The 18,208-nt window shown below is 36.6% G+C and overlaps 1 protein-coding gene across 1 annotated transcript; it reads left to right on the top strand.

Moving 5' to 3' along the window:
* Positions 1-6,555: 6,555 nt before the first annotated feature.
* LOC149189107 (uncharacterized) lies at positions 6,556-12,101 on the top strand. Its single transcript, XM_089410127.1, has 3 exons — positions 6,556-6,910; positions 7,082-7,573; positions 7,909-12,101. Exons 1-3 carry the CDS (start codon positions 6,556-6,558, stop codon positions 12,099-12,101), a joined length of 5,040 nt encoding a protein of 1,679 aa, XP_089266253.1.
* The last annotated feature ends 6,107 nt before the right edge of the window (positions 12,102-18,208 follow it).

The following is an 18,208-nucleotide window of genomic DNA, read 5'->3' as shown; positions in this document are numbered from 1 at the left end:
AAGATTAACCAAACTGTTATTCATTTTAAACGAGTCTCATAATACCATATCAAGTGAGAATTGAATGATGAAGCAAATCAGTTGCTAAGGTGGAAACACCCTTGAGCTTGGGATTCTAATTAAAAAGGAGATCATTGGTTATAGTTCAACCTCTTGATTAAATGGAAATTAGATCAATACTTTTCTCATGCTTCAAATGGCACACATCTTAACTTAATAGCTTCTCTCAATATGGAATTGATGATGAGATGTGGTCTTCCCACCTCCTTTGTTGCTTCAAATATGCTTGCATGTGGTTCATTAATGTGGTGCATTGGGATCTTGCAAGGAATTTAGAATAATGCCTCTTCATTATCCCAATTGGTTTTGTTCATTGGTAGAATTAATTTGGACATTTTGGAGATTAATATTAGGGGGGGCCACATCTACTAGAGGTGTGGGGAAGAATTTGCATTTTGGGAGATTTGATTTCAACCGCTTCCTTCGATTTTTTTACCTCAGGAAAAAGCATAATTTATAATTTTATTATCAGATGATATAAAATTGAATTATGTTGATACATGTCAAGCATGTATTTGAATAATATAGAGATCTTTATGCATGTTGCCCATAGTGTGGCAGTATAGCCATCATACGAAAATGTCAAAAATATGTATTTGTTGAAAAAGTGTTGTTAAAAGAGAGCTTGTATATGTGCTAGTAAATTATAATTAGAAAAAAGGTGTGAGACAATCTGATGATGATAAGTTGATAAAGAAGCAACATACAAAGCAAAAAAATAAATTTGTTTGTGTTGTTTTACTTGATGAAAGGTTAGTGGTAAAACTCATAGGAGAGGTTATTTTTGTTTCTATAATCATCCATGTCCCACAAACCATCGAAATGCCCTCCTTAGAGAAGGTATTTGTAGCAGTGTTGTGCTCCCTGTAAACATGTGAGGCAAAGAAAAAAGTGAGCGGATTCCAATCGAATTATTTCACCCGCTAGGGGTTGAATCCTTTGGTTATGACATATGTATGAACCATTTATCCAATTGATGGCTAGTTGGGAATCCCCAAAAACCTGAAAAGAGAGGATATCTTTTTCAATAGAACAAATCAATAGAAGTTTGTGGGCCATTAGTTTAGCAAAGTTGTTGGTTCCCTCTCCTAAACCCATTTTGATGTGAAAATAATGTTTTTTCTCTATGTAAAACTGCTCCTATGCCACAGACTTTTGGATCTCCTTGAGAGGCACCATCGAAAAAAGCCTAGGGTCTGGTTTTTTCGATATGGAGGTTGGGGACAATTTTGATGTGTTGCACAACCTTGGGTTTGGGTAGTAGATTAAGGATGACAAGAGTTTAGCTATTGTGATCTTTGGGGGAATCAGGTAATCATTAAAATAATCTTGTTTTTGGAAAGCCAGGCGTCCCAACAGGCAAGAAGAGGGACAATGATATTTTTGACTTCTTTGTTGTTGTACCAAAGCTGCCAAGCCTTCGTGAGATTCTCCTATGTCCATTAACACACTTGGCTTAGTTTGGATGAGAGAAATTGCCATAAACCCTGTGTATATGAGCATTCAATCATAAGGTGGGGGTGGATTCTTCAGAGTTTTTGTCAAGGTTGCACTAAATGTGCCCTTCCTTTTTTTGTCTTTTGCGTAAAAACTTTCTAGTTGGTATCTTGTTTTCTAAGCCACACCACATGAAGAATATGGTTTTGGCTAGGAATTTGAGCTTCTAGAGATGTCACCACCTATCCTCCTAAAATTTTGGAATCCATTTTGCTATTAGAAAAGAGTAACCCTCTTTAGGAGTATAGTTATGATGGGAGGAGTGCATCCATACTAGCTCAACAGGTTCATCAGTCAGGGGATGTGGGCATCCCTTAAAGCGTGAGTATAGGTAGGATAATGTTCTTTGAAAACTTAAGGGAGGTTCAGTTGTTGCCCAGTAAGCCATTGTTGTTCTCTGAGCGGGTTTTAAAGAGGGGTTGTGACTTGATTAAGTGTAAAAAGGCCTTTTTCGTGAAGAAGAGCGATGAGGCCCTCAGGGAGATGACAAGTATTGTTGCATTTTACCCATGGGTTTGCTTTTAGTCAAAGTCGAGAGTCGTCCCCTACCTTCTAGACCAAGCTATTTTCAATAAGGACGATGTGATGTCAACATGCCAAATGATGGAAGCATTATACATGTTCTTGTTGTGGCTTCTAATCCAAGCTTCAGTAGATCGGGGGAAGATATATTTCCTATAAACCATGGAGACCCATAAACATTGGGTTGATATCAGGCGTCATCCTATCTTTGATATAAGGTGTTTTAGACCCCATCTCCCTCAAGACTTCGACATTGTCATTTTGTCCCATTTAAACCAAGGAAAAAGTATTGTTTGACAGAACCCAACCATAAAAAGTTGTATTATAACTTCCTGATTTTTTTATAACTTTCGTTGAGATGCAAGATAGAGACACCTAGTGGAACAGTGTAGCCTCAAGGACAAATTTAATAAGTACCAAACAAATTTCTCTTGATAACCATCTCATGCCCCAAGACTTCAGTTACTTTTCAATTTTGGCTAAAAGCCATAACCAATCAACATATGTATAAGAGTTCAGTTTAAGGAGAAATCCCAAGAATTTGAAGTTGTTCTCCATATTGGCCAGTACAAAAGGAAAGAGGTCCCTGATGAAATATCAACTCATCAACAATAAGTCCAAAGGGAGTTAGTGAGTATTTGTGAGCATACCGATAGCCACTTCAAAGAGGGCTATAGCATCTTTGATGGCTCTTGCATCTCTTCTAGTGCCATTACTGAAAATGAGAATATTGTCAACGAAAAGAAGATGGGTAATATGAAGGGTAGTGGCTATTATGATTCCTTGAAGGTCGTTTCTTCTGTGTGCTTCATCTAGGGATCTATTGACGCCCTTAGCAACCAATAAAAAAGGAAGAAGTGAGAGAGGGAAGACTTGTCTAAGTCCTCATTTTTCTCGAAAAAAAAGTGGAGTTAAGTCGTAAATAAGTACAACAAAAGAAACAAAGGAAATGCAGCTCATGATCCATTTAAAGAAATCTAGCCTAAATCCAAATGGGTGAGTAGAAGCCAAATGTAGAGCGAGTTGACTTTGTGAAAGGCTTTGGAGACATCAATTTTTAGGATTGTACCCTTTATTCATCGCTGCTTGAGGCTGTGGAGACCTTCCTAGGCCACCTCGATGGCTTCATATATTTGTCTCCCTTCAAGGAAAGCAAAATTTTCCTTTGAGATTGAGTTGGAGAGAATGGGTTTGAGTCTTTGTGCAATGATTTATGTGATGACTTTGTAAATGTAGCTGCACAATGAAATAGGGTGGAAGTCATCAAAGGTGGAGGGATTGACTGCTTTAGGGATTAAAGAAATGAAGGTGGAGTTAAATTGAAGCTTGAATATGGCATAAGGTTCTGGATTCCTTAATGACTCTAAGGAGGTCTTCACCTGGGCTATCAAAAATCCCAAAAAAAAATTCAACAGGCCACCTATCTAGGTTTGGACTTTTGTGCCTCAGAAGAATTCCCAACACCTTCTTAAGCTCATCCATAGTAACAACTTCCATTAGGTGGTTGTTGTCTGCATTTTCAACAAATCTTGGGAAATAAAGGGCCAAACAAACCACCTCGACAATGGAAACCCATGTGGCTACTTGAAAAAATCCCAAAGTGATTTTTCCCAAGTTCTGCCAAGTCCTCGAAGGATGAGACGTTGTTCCCTGCAAAGTCATTCAACTTTCAAATTGTATTTCACACTTTCCTTTCTTTTAATGAAAGTTTGGAAGAATTTGTTGTTCTCATCTCTAGTCTCCAGCTAGATCGCCTTGCTTTTGAGTCTCCAGGTGACTTTGATGTCTACCAAAAGGATTTTCCTTCTCCCTTTTAATTGTAAAAGTATATCTTTTGATTCCTCCGATTCAAAACTTCCTGTGACTTCCTATGATATAACCTTAAGATATGCTTCCACCTCTCATATTTCTCGTGTGTCACACATGTTTTTTCGCTGACCACTTTATGGTTGCCTCTTTTATGGTTTGGAGGTTCAATGAAAATTGGCCTCTAATAGAGACATTCGATAGGGGATTGTAGGGCTACCAAGTAGTTTTTACAAGCTCCAAAAAACCTTCGTCTTTTAGCTAGGCGAAGTTAAGTTTGAAGGAGTTGGGTGGATTATGCCCCATTGTCTTGATCTTTAGAAAAATAAGGGAGTGATCCAAGTCCCCACCTTCCCAATCCATTTTTTTATTTATGGCATTTGTTCCACTAATTTTTCAGTAAGTAAAATTCCATCTAGTCGCTTGGTGACTTTGTTCTCACTCATTCGCTTGTTCCTCCATGTAGGTTTTAGTTTTACAGGTTCTATGTTTATGAGGTTATGTGTAGTCAACAAACTTGTGAATAAGGTTGTATTTGGATTCGCACGTGCTCGGGAACCCCAACGCTCCGCAATACCAAGAGAGAAATTTAGGTCCCTGCCAATGATGAGGTTGCCTTTAGTAAAGCAGGACTTTTGGGATATAGACTCCCAAAAGGGAATCTTATCTTGAGGCGGCCAATAGATATTGAGAATTAGAAACTCAGAGTTTAGTTCCACAAATCGAAAGTTTAAAAACCAAGAATCGATTCCATGCCTCGGACATTGAGGGCTTTAATGAAAAGAGGGTTCCAACCTATTTCTTAGCCTCCCGATCTACCACGAGTGTCACAATAAGTGAAATTCCATCTAGCCATTAGTCTTTCCAATAAACTTTATATAACATCCCATTCGTCGATAATATCTTGTAGGAGGACAATTGCATTCTCAAGCTCGAGTAACCTTCGGAGGGGGTCAATTGTTTGGGAGGGACCACTAGCCCCCTAGAGTTAAGGGATAAAATAATCATGGAATAACCCCCTTGAGGCATGTTGTTTCTCTAACCACCCTGTCTATTAAGAGCCATTTACTGGATGTCGTGTCAACAAGAGCTTTGTTCTAGGCCAGGACTAGTTTTGATCAATGACCCCTACGCCTTCTTGTTGCGATTTCAGGGGAGTTGTGCCCAAGGCCTCTAAGCAAATATGAGTGGTTGTGATGGCAGGGAGTAGCCTGGAAGGCAATCTGGGCACAACAAAGTGCAAAAATAAATCGCCTGTAGGCTCTGTTTTCACCTCTTGGAATGAAGAACGATTTGTGCTCTTTGCAAACTTGACTCTCCACCGCCTGAGCACATCCTCCACACCCAGGAATGGTCTCCCTCATCTCCCTTACCAATGGTTACGCTCAAGCTCCCAACAAAGTTGTGACAACGTCCAGATCAAAGGCTCTATCCAGTGCTAGAGTTACACTGGTTCTCCATGTTGTCCTACTCAAAGAATGATCTCCTCTTTCCTATTCTGCATCCAACGTCCCCTCATCAAACCACTTGGCACCCTTAAATCAACAAACAACGTGCCCCTATCTACAAAATAGAGACGCTACAAAATATGGTTTGGGGGGCACTTTAACCAGTATGCCTAACAACCACAACTCATAAGTCAAATACTTACAAGAAAATAATGCTATAGGCCTTGTTCACACAGATTTTATGGAATGAAATAAAATGTATATACAATTCAAACACAAAGATAATAACACAGAGTTATGGAATGAATATGCTACACATTTCTTTTATTTATTTCATAGGGACAGGTTGGAGGCAAGAGAAGAAGCTCCTTTGATGCTCCTTTTGTGCACATCCTTGGCAACTAATTCACTTCCCCTTCTCTCTAATTGAGGAAAGTAAAAAAGACAACAAAAATGACTCTCCATTTCCTGGTAAATGACTAATACATAATAATATTTAAAATGGTAAAAACTAATCATTTTAAACCAATTTACAACTTGAACATGTAAAATTGTGTTTCAAAACTTATTTAAACAACCACAATTCACAATTACCCATTAATGTTTGGTTTATTTATATTCAAGTAATTAATAATATAATAAGGTAATAATAATTGAAAAATATTAATTTTTTTGTTTTAATTTACTAAATCTTAAAAATATATAATCTTTTGTTTTCATAAACAGGGAAACCAAGACAATGGTGGCATGAAATGTAGCTTAAAGAAAACATTAAATTTTAGAGGGGCCATAAGCAAATGAGTATAAGAAAATAAGTAATTTTATATTTATATTAATAATATTTTTAATTTAAGATATTCTTAAAACATCCAATTTTCTGTTTTGAGAAAATTTAATTATTTCGTTAAATTGGATAATAAACTTGTTATTTATTAATGTTACATTTAATAACAAAATTAAAATCTAATTTTCCTAAAATATTATTATTTTAATATTAATATTTTTTTATGTTATATTAGGTATTAATATGTTTTGAAATTATTTTAAGTTCAGATTATTATGTTTTAATTTTTAGGTTTATATTATTAGAATTTAATATTAGATTATTTAATGTTTTCAATATTAAAGCTTATAAATTTAAAGTGGAAGATACGCTCGCTTGCTTCGTGCTGCCGCGCTGCCCTAGCCGCGCCTTCTGAGCGACCTGCAAGCGCCCTCCCTCATGGAGCCTGGAGGTGGCCCTGAGGCCCCTCCCCCCTTCCCTCCGGAGATCGAAGCCTTTAAGGCTCTGGTTACTGCAACAGGAAAACGCCAGGTCGTAGGCCCACAGCAAAAATTTGTCAAAAAATTGGACAGCATACCTAAGGTTGTCTTACCAGAGGAGGAAATCTGCAGATCTGCGCTGAACTTAGCAGAAAAAGGACTGATCGGCCAATTCACCGGTTTGTGGCCATCCCCGAGAGCAGTCGAAGAATGGGTCAAAAGGAACTGGCTACCCTTGGTAAACGAAGGAATCAAGATCTATTTTGTAGGCAAAGGGTACTTCGTTTTCTTGTTCGACAGTACAGAGGATAGAGGTCTGATTTTCAGAAACGGGCCATACTTCATGGGGCCCCAAGGACTCTACTTGAACAAATGGTCTACCGATTTCGATCCAGCGCAAGATGTGCCCAAGGCGGTCCCTGTCTAGGTACGCCTACCGCATCTTCCCCTGCATTGCTGGAATCAAAGTTCGCTTCAATCCATAGGAAACGCACTTGGAAAATTCATAGACCAGGCCCCAAGGAAGGATCAATACTCTTGTGCCCGGATCTGCGTGGAGGTCGACCTGGAAACAGGACTACCCGAAGCGATTCAGCTATCGGTGGCAAATTGGACACATATTCAAGAGCTCGATTATGAACAGCTGCCTTTCAAGTGTCGATTCTGCCATGAGTACGGGCACTTTGCAAGATACTGCAAAAAAAGAACCGAGGAGGCAACAGAGAAGGACAAAGAAGATCAATGGAAACAGGCAAAGAAGACAACATTCAGCAGGCAGAGTAACAAAAACAAGGCTAAAGGGGCAGAGAACAAAGTAGATAATGGAAGCACAAGTAACCAAAACGCTGGAAGCAGTAAAACAAAAGGCAATGAGGGGGATAAAAACCCCTTTGAAATCCTCACTCCTCCCTCAGATCCTCCGGAAGTAGGGGAAGAAGAACCACCACAGCAGGAGAATATTGAAACCATGGAACCAGGTAATAACCTAATCCACAATCCAAGCAATATTTCTTCCCCTTCATACGCAGAAATAATAAAAAAAAAGAAGAAAACCATAGAGAATATGGGATCATCAGACGATGAAACATTCGAAAGGACAACAAAAAGGGTTGGACGAAGATCAAACAAGGAAACCAGAGAAGAGGAGTCAGAAAGACAAAAAACCCTTGGCAGCCAAGCTACCATTGAAATGACACTAGGGAGGAATATCAGACCTAGGGCCTCCAAAGGAGGAGGGCCTACCCCTTCAAGTGGTAAATGATGCAGTTGATCTCTTGGAACTGTAGGGGTCTGGGTAATCCCAACAAGGCAGATGCTATCAAAGACTTATTGAAGATGGAGACCGCGGACATCCTTATGCTCCAAGAGACCAAAGTAGAAGGGGAAACCCTTCTAAACACCAGCATGCTGAAATGGAAATTCGATTCAGGAAAGGCTGTTAGCGCAAGGGGATCGGCCGGTGGAATAGGCACGTTTTGGTCAAAAAGCTCATTCATTTTGGAACGATCCACAGAAACCCAACATTGGATCCACACAGATCTGCGACACACGGTAAGCAATCTCTCCTTGGCTCTGTTTAATTTGTATGTCCCTGTCCACTATGAAGAAAAGAGAGAGTGTTGGAGGACACTAATGGCCTATATAGATCAAATCAACCCTACGAACATAGTCATTGGAGGTGATCTGAATATCATTCTAGATCCCAAAGAAAAAAGAGGAGGATCATACTCTAGAGACCCCTTCGTCAACACTGTGGGAAATCTGATTACACAGTGGGACTTAGTTGACTTCAAACCGATAAGAGGAAAATACACCTGGTCCAACAATAGATCAGGGGAAAATCAAATCTCAGCCAGGCTAGACAGATTCCTTATTAGCAGCACATTAATGTTGGACAATAGAATGGTCTTTTCCAAGATCCTCCCCAAGCTAACATCAGACCATAAGCCAGTTCTCCTCTGTATCAAAAAAGAAGAAGATCTCGGTCCTCTCCCTTTCCGCTTCAGCCCTCTCTGGGCAGGTAAAGACGGATTCTATGAAACTGTCCAAACGGCCTGGAGGATAGCTGTTTGCGGCTCCCCAAGTTATGTGTGGGAACAAAAAATAAAAAACACCAAAAAAGCTCTGAAAGACTGGATTAAAAAATCTCTGCAAACCCCAACTAGCCAAAGGAAAGAAGCAGTTCTTCAACTGGAAAGAGTCCAATTCGAAATGGAGGAGAAAGATCCCACTCCCACAGATTTAGACATAGAAAAAACTGCTCAAAGGAAAGCATATTGTTGTTTCAGAACTGAAGAAGAATACTGGCGCTTAAAGTCCAGAAGCTTGTGGCTCAAATCCGGAGACAGGAACACTAATTACTTTCATAGACAGTGCAGGGCAAGAGTTTCCCGTAATCACATAGCAGAGATAACAAGCACAACTGGACAGGTGTATAGTGGATTCACACAAATCAAAGAAGCAGCTGTTACTCATTATCAGAATCTCCTAAGTGCGGAAAGTAAGGGAAATGAGGAGGACGCAGAGGAATTCCTCTCAACTATCCCTAACCTAGTCAAAGAGGAGGATAACGATTCTTTGTTGACCCCAGTCACGGATGAGGAGATAACTGATGTAGTTTGGTCCATGGAACCGGATAAAGCTCCAGGACCCGATGGGTTCTCAGCTCACTTCTACAGAATATCTTGGGAAATCATCAAAAACGACCTTTTCAGATTGGTAAGAGGAATCCTGAGGAAGGCAAAAGTAGGTGGAGGAATAAACTCTACATTCCTAGCCTTAATTCCCAAGGAAACAAACCCAAAGACCTTCGACAGATATAGGCCAATTTCTCTCTGCAACACATCTTACAAGATTGTGGCCAAACTGCTGGCCAACAGAATCAAGCCTCTTCTCCCAAAGCTCATCTCTCAGGCACAAGGAGGATTTGTAAAAGGCAGACAAATTCTGGATAATGTCATTCAGATTCAAGAAGCTCTTCATTCCAGCTTAAACCGGAAAGAACAAGGTATGATCATTAAATTGGATATGTGTAATGCCTTTGATCGTGTTAATCGCTTCTTTTTGTATAAGGTTCTTGCAGCATTTGGATTCAAACAGGACTTTATAAACCTCATCAAGGCCTGTACAGAAAATGTATGGATCGCCCCAATGGTGAACGGCAGACCAACGGATTTCTTTCAAGCAACCAGGGGATTGAGGCAGGGCTGCCCTCTTTCGCCCTTTCTATACATCCTGATGGCAGACGTCCTAAGTCGCAAGCTAACCCAAGAGAAGCAAATAGGTACCATCCCAGGGATAAGGATAGTTCAAGGCATAGCCCCGGTGAATCATGCGCTATTCGCCGATGATTCAATTCTGCTGGGGGGCGCATCCATAAGAATTGCTAGCGCTTTCAAAACCATTCTTCAACAGTACTGCGACATCACTGGTGCATTAGTCAGTGAAAGGAAGAGCGCAATTTACAGCTGGAATATCGACCAGCACGCCACAGACAGAATAGCCAACGTTCTGGGGTTCAAAGGATACGCTTTGTGGGAAAAAATCAAATATCTCGGCTTACCTCTGACAAGGGGATCCAATCGAAACCAACTGTGGGAAGAAGTCATATCCAAATTCAAAAATAAGATAACAGCGTGGGGCGGAGTCTGGCTCACCACCGGAGGCAAACTCACCCTCATTCGATCTGTGCTCTCTGCCCTGCCCACATATCAAGCCTCGCTGCTGCTGGCCCCAAATCAAATTACTGATCAAATATCCAGTATCATTCGAAATTTTCTCTGGAGCGGAGGGAAAGGTAACAAGGAACGCTTCCATCTCATCAAATGGGAGACAGTGAAACGCCCAATAATTGAAGGCGGCCTTCAGATCCGCGATCCCCATCATGCAAACCTGGCACTAGGAGGTAAACTCCTGTGGCAATTAATTACAGAACCATCACACCCAATCAGTCAGCTGATAAATCTCAAATATTTACAAAAGCAACCAATATCAACTTTCAAACCTGTGCAACCTCAAAAAGGAACGCAGGCCTGGAGGCTGTGTTGCAGAGGGCTCGAATTTTTCCGAAACCATTTATACAAAATCCCTGGGAATGGCAAAAATTCGATGTTATGGAAAGAACGTATCATGAATCACTCCCCTCTATCCACCAACAACGAAATAGCAGAGCTGAGAGCTTGGTTAATTTCTAAAGGGGTAAGGAAAATTGAAGACATAGCACAGTGGGACCACAAAGGTAACTGGCAGCGCTGGAAGTTGCCAGCCACCCCAAACCACTTAAAAGATCAGTCAAAAATCCTGTTAGAGGCAATAACAGATTTCACTCCTGTGCATAAGGAAGAGGAAGATCAATGGGGATGGGGGACAACAGGAGAGTATACGGTCAAACAAGGCTACTTTCAAATGCAAGAAAAACAGGGGTCACAGTATCCGGATTCAGTTTGGAAACAGATATGGGAAAGTTTCAGCATCCCCAAGATTAACTTCTTCAGCTGGACCTTATTCCACAATAAAATCTTGACTGGTGACAATTTGTGCAAAAGGAACTTTGCAGGCCCGCACCGTTGTGTCCTCTGCAAGAACGCTTCAGAAACAGCAGATCATTTGTTCATTGATTGTGAGTACGCTCAGAAAGTGTGGAACAGCTTCTTAAGAGGGCTGAATGTGAGCCCCCCAACACGCTGCCAGATCACAGATTTGTTTTTGACATGGAAAACTCGGTACCCCCACAGCATCAACGAAAAATCTCTTTGGCACAAGTTATGGATCGCTGCTCCGAAATACGTTTGTTGGAAGGTGTGGCTCTCCAGGAATGAAGCTGTCTTCAATCACAAAGATACAAAGGCAGAAGCAGTAGCAAGGCAAGCCAAGGATCTCCTCCTAGAAACTCTGAAACAAACTAGCGTCAAAGACAACAACCTCACAAATGAAGAAAAGGCGTGGCTGGAAGGTTATACTCCCATGCCAACCACTCAAGCCATCATCCGTCCAAAACACAAGGAAAACTGGCAGTACAGAGACAACTTGGACAATTTTCAAAACTGGTGGAAGTCACAAGGTAAATGTACAATCTTCTTTGATGGGGCTTCGAAAGGAAACCCAGGCAGGTCAGGAGCAGGAGGCGTCATTTACTTTCAGAATGGTGGAAAAGAGGAATTTAGTTGGGGACTTGGGATAAAAACCAACAATCAAGCTGAAGCTCTCAGTCTACTAAAAGCTTGTCAACTGTCCAGAAAAGGAAATGCAAGTGAAATCATAATTTTGGGAGATTCAGAACTGTTGATAAGGTCATTACTTCACAAGAAAAGTCTCAAGGATCCAGTACTAAACAAGCAGCTCGCAAGAGTAAACAGACTATTGAAGGAATTCTCATCAGTAAAGCTCCTCCATATCCTCAGAGATTTAAACACTGAAGCAGACAGTTTAGCAAATGTAGGATGCAATCTTGAAAAAAGCATGATCAGCATAAATGCAGAGACTCCGAAATTGGCAATCATTCCTTAGGGGCATTAGGGAAACAGGAAAATGCAATGAAAGTGATTTGTAATACTAGCTTGGCTTTGGCCTTCAATAAATAAAATACCCGTTTCAGTTAAAAAAAAAAAAAAATATTAAAGCTTATAATATTGCGTTATATTAAATTTTTAATATTAAGTTTAATTTATATTTATCTGACATTAACTTCAAAAATTTGAGTCAATAATCAATAATAACAATAAAAACTTAATCATAATATAAAAAATAATAATACATTTATAAAATTATGGTTTACAATTACAAAATTAATAATATTAATATAATAAATAAATATAAGATAATTAATTTAAATATATAAAATTAATAACATTTAAATCACATTAATGAAAATATTAATTATTAATAGGAATTTTAATTAAATTATGATTTTAGTTTTAATTATTAATATTAATAATATTAATATTATTAATAACATTAACATTAAAACTATAAATAGTATTAACAACTTTTAATATTATTTAAATTTGATATTAAATTTAATTTTAAGATGAATAGTTAATATTAATTTCAATATTCATTATTCTTAATATTAATTAATTTGTATATGAATATTACTTTTAATAATGTTAATACTTATAAATTTTAATTTTAATTTTTAATGTTAATTATTGATATTAATAACATTTAATTAACAACGATTGTGTGAATATGAAAATCAATCATTGCCAACCATATTCAATCATAGCCAATCATGTTCAACCATGGTCAAATGTCGCATTGTGACAAAGATTGTCTCAAAATGAAAATCAATCATGGTAAAACATGGTAAATATGAAAATCACGGATGGTCAACCATGGTTAAACGTCACATTGTGACAAAAATTGTCTCAATATCGAAATCAACCATCGTCAACCATCATCAACCATTATCAACCATGCTCTAATGTCACATTGTGATAAAGATTTCCTCAATATCAAAATCAGCCATGGTAAATCATGGTCAAAGATCATCAATAGACATCATCAACCATTATCAACCATGCTCTAATGTCACATTGTGATAAAGATTTCCTCAATATCAAAATCAACCATGGTAAATCATGGTCAAAGATCATCAATAGACATGCTTACAGTATGACAAAGATTGTCTCATAGTACAACGTCACATTGTCACAACCATGGTCATCCATGGCCAACTATGGTTAACCATGGTCCAATGTCGCACTCTGACATAGATTGTCAATATGAAAATCAACCATGGTCAACCATGCTCCAACGTCACATTGTGACAAGGATTCTCTTTATATGAAAATCATGATCAACCATGGTCCAATGCCACATTCTGAAAAATATTGTCTCAATATGAAAACCAATCATGGTCAACATGATCAACCATGCTTGTTTTAGGGTTTATGATATTTATCTTAGGGATTATATACCTTGGGTTTACAATATTAATCCTTTGGGTTTTTTATGCTTTTAGTATTAATCCATCGTTTTTATTAGTACCTTTGGTTTAGAATATCAATCCCTTGGGTTTATTAATCTAAGGGTTCATATTCCTAAGGTATAATATTATTGATAGGGTTTATAATATTAATCCTAGGGATTAATATAGATCCCTTGAGTTTATAATCCACTAGGTTTATAATATAAATTCCTTGGGTTTATGATATTAATCATAGGGTTTATGTTCCTAGGTTTAATTTTAAGCCTAGTGTTTACAATATTAATCCCTTGGGTTTATTAATTTTAGGGTTTATATTCCTATGGTTTAATATTCATTCTAGGGTTTAATGTTATTCCCCTCGGTTTTTAATCCCTTGGGTTTTTAATATTAAACCATGGTCAACCATGTTTGTTTTAGGGTTTATAATATTTATCTTAGGTTTTATATACCTTGGGTTATACTATTAATCGTTTTGGTTTTTTAGGTTTTTAGTATTAATCCCTTGTTGTTATTAGTTCCTTAGGTTCATATTATCAATCCCTTGGGTTTATTAATCTAAGGGTTCATATTCCTAGCATATAATATTATTGATAGGGTTTATAATATTAACAAGTGTTTAATATAGATTCTTTGGGTTTATAATCCATTAGGTTTATGATATAAATTCCTCGGGTTTATAGTATTAATCATAGGTTTTATATTCGTAGGGTTTGATATTAATCCTAGTGTTTACAATATTTATCCATTGGGTTTATTAATCATAGAGTTTAATATTCGTCCCAGGGTTTAATATTCGCATTGTTACATTACAAAACTTGGGTTTAATACAAGGTTTATAATATTAGGACTTTTTAATATTTAGTTTATAATACTAAATTTTAATATTGGCTTTATAATTTGTGATACTAGGGCTTATAATATTAATCATAGGGTTTAATATCAATCCCTTGGGTTTATCGATCACTTGGATTTTTAATATTGATATTTTGAGTTTATTAATCCCTTAGATTTATAATATTAATCCCTTGGGTTTAAAATTATTCCCCTCACTTTATAATCCATTTAGTTTATAATATTAATCCTTTATGTATATTAATTTCTTGGATTTATAGTAATAATATCTTGGGTTTATAATATTAATCCTAAGGTTCATAATATTAAATTAGGGTTTATATTCTTAGTGTTTAATATCAATCCCACGGTCTAATGTTATTCCCTTCGGTTTTTAATCCCTTGGGTTTTTAATATTAATCCAATGGGCTTAGTAATCCATTGGGTTTATAATATTGTTCCTAGGGTTTCTAATATTATTCATAGGGTTTATATTCCTACAGTTTAATATTAAGCATATGGTTTATAATATTAATCTTAGGGTTCAATATTAATCCTTGAATCATAGCCAAACATGGTCAACCATGGCTAAATGTCACACTGTGACAAGGATTGTCTCACCATGAAAATAAACCATGTTTATTTCAGTCTTTGTAATATTTATATTTGGGTTTACGAATGTTGGATTTATAATATTAGTCCCTTGGGTTTAATATTATTCCCTTGGGTTCACAATCCCTTGGGGTTTTAGTATTAATCCCTTGGGTTTATAATATCAATCCCTTGGGTTTATTATTCCCTTAGGTTTATATTATCAATCATGGTTGAATGTCGCATTGTGACAAGGATTGTCTCACCATCAAAATAAATCATGTTTAATTTAGTGTTTGTAGTATTTATATTTGGGTATACCAATGTTGGATTTATAATATTAGTCCAATGGTTGAATGTTGCATTTTGACAAAGATTGTCTCACCATGAAAATAAGCCATGTTTATTTTAGTGTTTGTAATATTTATATTTGGGTTTACCATATTAGTCTAATGGTTGGATGTCCCATTTTGACAAATATTTTCTCATCATGAAAATAAATGATGTTTATTTGGTCTTTGTAATATTTAAATTTGGGTTTGCGAATGTTGGGTCTATAATATTAGTCCCTTGGGTTTAATATTATTCCCTTAGGTTCATAGTCCCTTGGGGTTTTAGTATTATTCCCTTGGCTTTATTATTCATTTGGGTTTTAATATCAATCCCTTGAGTTTATTATTCCCTTAGGTTATAATATCAATCATGGTTAACCATGGTCAACCATGGTTGAATGTCACATTGTGACAAAGACTGTCTCACCATGAAAACAAATTGTGTTTATTTTAGTCTTTGTAATATTTATATTTGGGTTTATGAATGTTGGGTTTATAATATTAGTCCCTTGGGTTTAATATTATTCCCTTAGGTCCATAATCCCTTTGGTTTTAGTATTAATCCCTTGGGTTTATTATTCATTTGGGTTTATAATATCAATCCCTTGGGTTTATTATTCCCTTAGGTTTATAATATCAATAATGGTAAACCATTGTCAACCATAGCCAAACATGGTCAACCATGGTTGAATGTCACATTGCAATAGGAATTGTCTCACCATCAAAACAAACCATGTTTATTTTAGTGTTTGTAGTATTTATATTTGGGTTTACCAGTGTTGGGTTTATAATATTATTCTCATGGTTGAATGTCGCATTTTGACAAAGATTGTCCCACCATGAAAATAAGCCATGTTTACTTTAGTGTTTGTAATATTTATATTTGGGTTTATATTATTCCCTTGGGTTTATTGGGCTTAATATTATTCCCTTGGGTTCATAATCCCTTGGGGTTTTAATATCAATCGCTTGGGTTTATTATTCCCTTAGGTTTATAATATCAATCATGGTCAACCATGGTCAACCGTGGTTGAATGTCACATTCTGACAAGGATTTTCTCACCATGAAAATAAATCATGTTTATTTTAGTCTTTGTAATATTTATATTTGGGTTTACGAATGTTGGATTTATAATATTAGTCCCTTGGGTTTAATATTATTCCCTTGGGTCCATAATCCCTCGAGTTTTAGTATTAATCCCTTGGGTTTATTATTCATTTGGGTTTATAATATCAATCCCTTGGGTTTATTATTCCCTTATGTTTATAATATCAATCATGGTAAGTCATTGTCAATCATAGCGAAACATGGTCAACCATGGTTGAATGTCGCATTGCGACGGGAATTGTCTCACCATCAAAATAAACCATGTTTATTTTAGTGTTTGTAGTATTTATATTTGGGTTTACCAATGTTGGGTTTATAATATTATTCCCATGGTTGAATGTCGCATTTTGACAAAGATTGTCCCACCATGAAAATAAACCATGTTTATTTTAGTGTTTGTAATATTTATATTTGGGTTTATGAATGTTGGGTTTATATTATTCCCTTGGGTTTATTGGGCTTAATATTATTCCCTTGGGTTCATAATCCCTTGGGGTTTTAGTATTAATCCCTTGGGTTTATTATTCATTTCGGTTTATAATATCAATCCTTTGGGTCTTTTATTCCCTTAGGTTTTTAATATCAATCGTAGCAAAACATGGTCAATCGTACCAATGTTGGATTTATAATATTAGTCCCATGGGTTTAATATTATTCCCTTCAGTTCATAATCCCTTGGGGTTTTAGTATTAATCCCTTCGTTTTATTATTGCTTTGCATTTAGAATATCAATCATGGTCAACCATTTTCAATCATAGCAAACCATGGTCAACCATGTTTGAATGTCGCATTGTGACAACGATTGTCTCACCATCAAAATAAACCATGTTTATTTTAGTGTTTGTAGTGTTTATATTTGGGTTTAACAATGTTGGGTTTATAATATTAGTCCCATGGGTTTAATATTATTTCCTTGGGTTCATAATCCCCTTGGGTTTTAGTATTGATCCCTTAGTTTTATTATTCCTTTAGGTTTATAATATCAATCCCTTGGGTTTATTATTCCCTTAGGTTTATAATATCGATCATGGTCAACCATTGTCAATCATAGACAACCATGGTCAACCATGGTTGAATGTCACATTGTGACAAGGATTGTCTCACCATGAAAATAAACCATGTTTATTTTAGTCTTTCTAATATTTATATTAGGGTTTACCAATGTTGGGTTTATAATATTAGTTCGTTGGGTTTAATATTATTTCCTTGGGTTCATAATCCCTTGGGGTTTTAGTATTAATCCTTTGGGTTTATAATATCAATCATGGTCATCTTTATTAATCTCTTGTATTTGTAATATCAATCCCTTGTGCTTCTTGATCCCTTAGGTTTTTAATATTTATCTGTTGGGTTCACTAATTCCTTGGGTTTATAATATTAAACCATTGGGTTTATTAGTTCCTTGGGTTTATAATATTAGTCCCATGGGTTTAATATTATTCCCTTCGGTTCATAATCCCTTGGGGTTTTAGTATTAATCCCTTCGTTTTATTATTGCTTTGCGTTTAGAATATCAATCATGGTCAACCATTGTCAATCATAGCAAACCATGGTCAACCATGTTTGAATGTCACATTGTGACAACGATTGTCTCACCATCAAAATAAACCATGTTTATTTTAGTGTTTATATTTAGGTTTATAATATTAGTCCAGTGGGTTTAATATTATTTCCTTGGGTTCATAATCCCTTGGGGTTTTAGTATTGATCCCTTAGTTTTATTATTGTTTTAAGTTTATCATATCAATCCCTTGGGTTTATTATTCCCTTAGGTTTATAATATTAGTCCCTTGGATTTAATATTATTCCCTTAGGTTCACAA

Source organism: Pinus tabuliformis, chromosome 3_1 (genome assembly GCF_031772625.1).
Source record: "Pinus tabuliformis cultivar Carrire ecotype Pingquan chromosome 3_1, CPIR1, whole genome shotgun sequence".
Classification (NCBI taxonomy): Eukaryota; Viridiplantae; Streptophyta; class Pinopsida; order Pinales; family Pinaceae; genus Pinus; species Pinus tabuliformis.
Note: the sequence above shows the minus strand (reverse complement) of the source record. Positions and strands in the feature narration are given on the sequence as shown.

Bases quoted from the DNA above. Each gene is read 5' to 3' on its own strand.
- LOC149189107 (XM_089410127.1), top strand. From the start codon at position 6,556: ATGGAGCCTGGAGGTGGCCCTGAGGCCCCTCCCCCCTTCCCTCCGGAG. The intron at 6,911-7,081 runs GTCTGATTTTCA...TTCAATCCATAG, and splicing joins CGACAGTACAGAGGATAGAG to GAAACGCACTTGGAAAATTC. The intron at 7,574-7,908 runs GTAATAACCTAA...CCAACAAGGCAG, and splicing joins TATTGAAACCATGGAACCAG to ATGCTATCAAAGACTTATTG.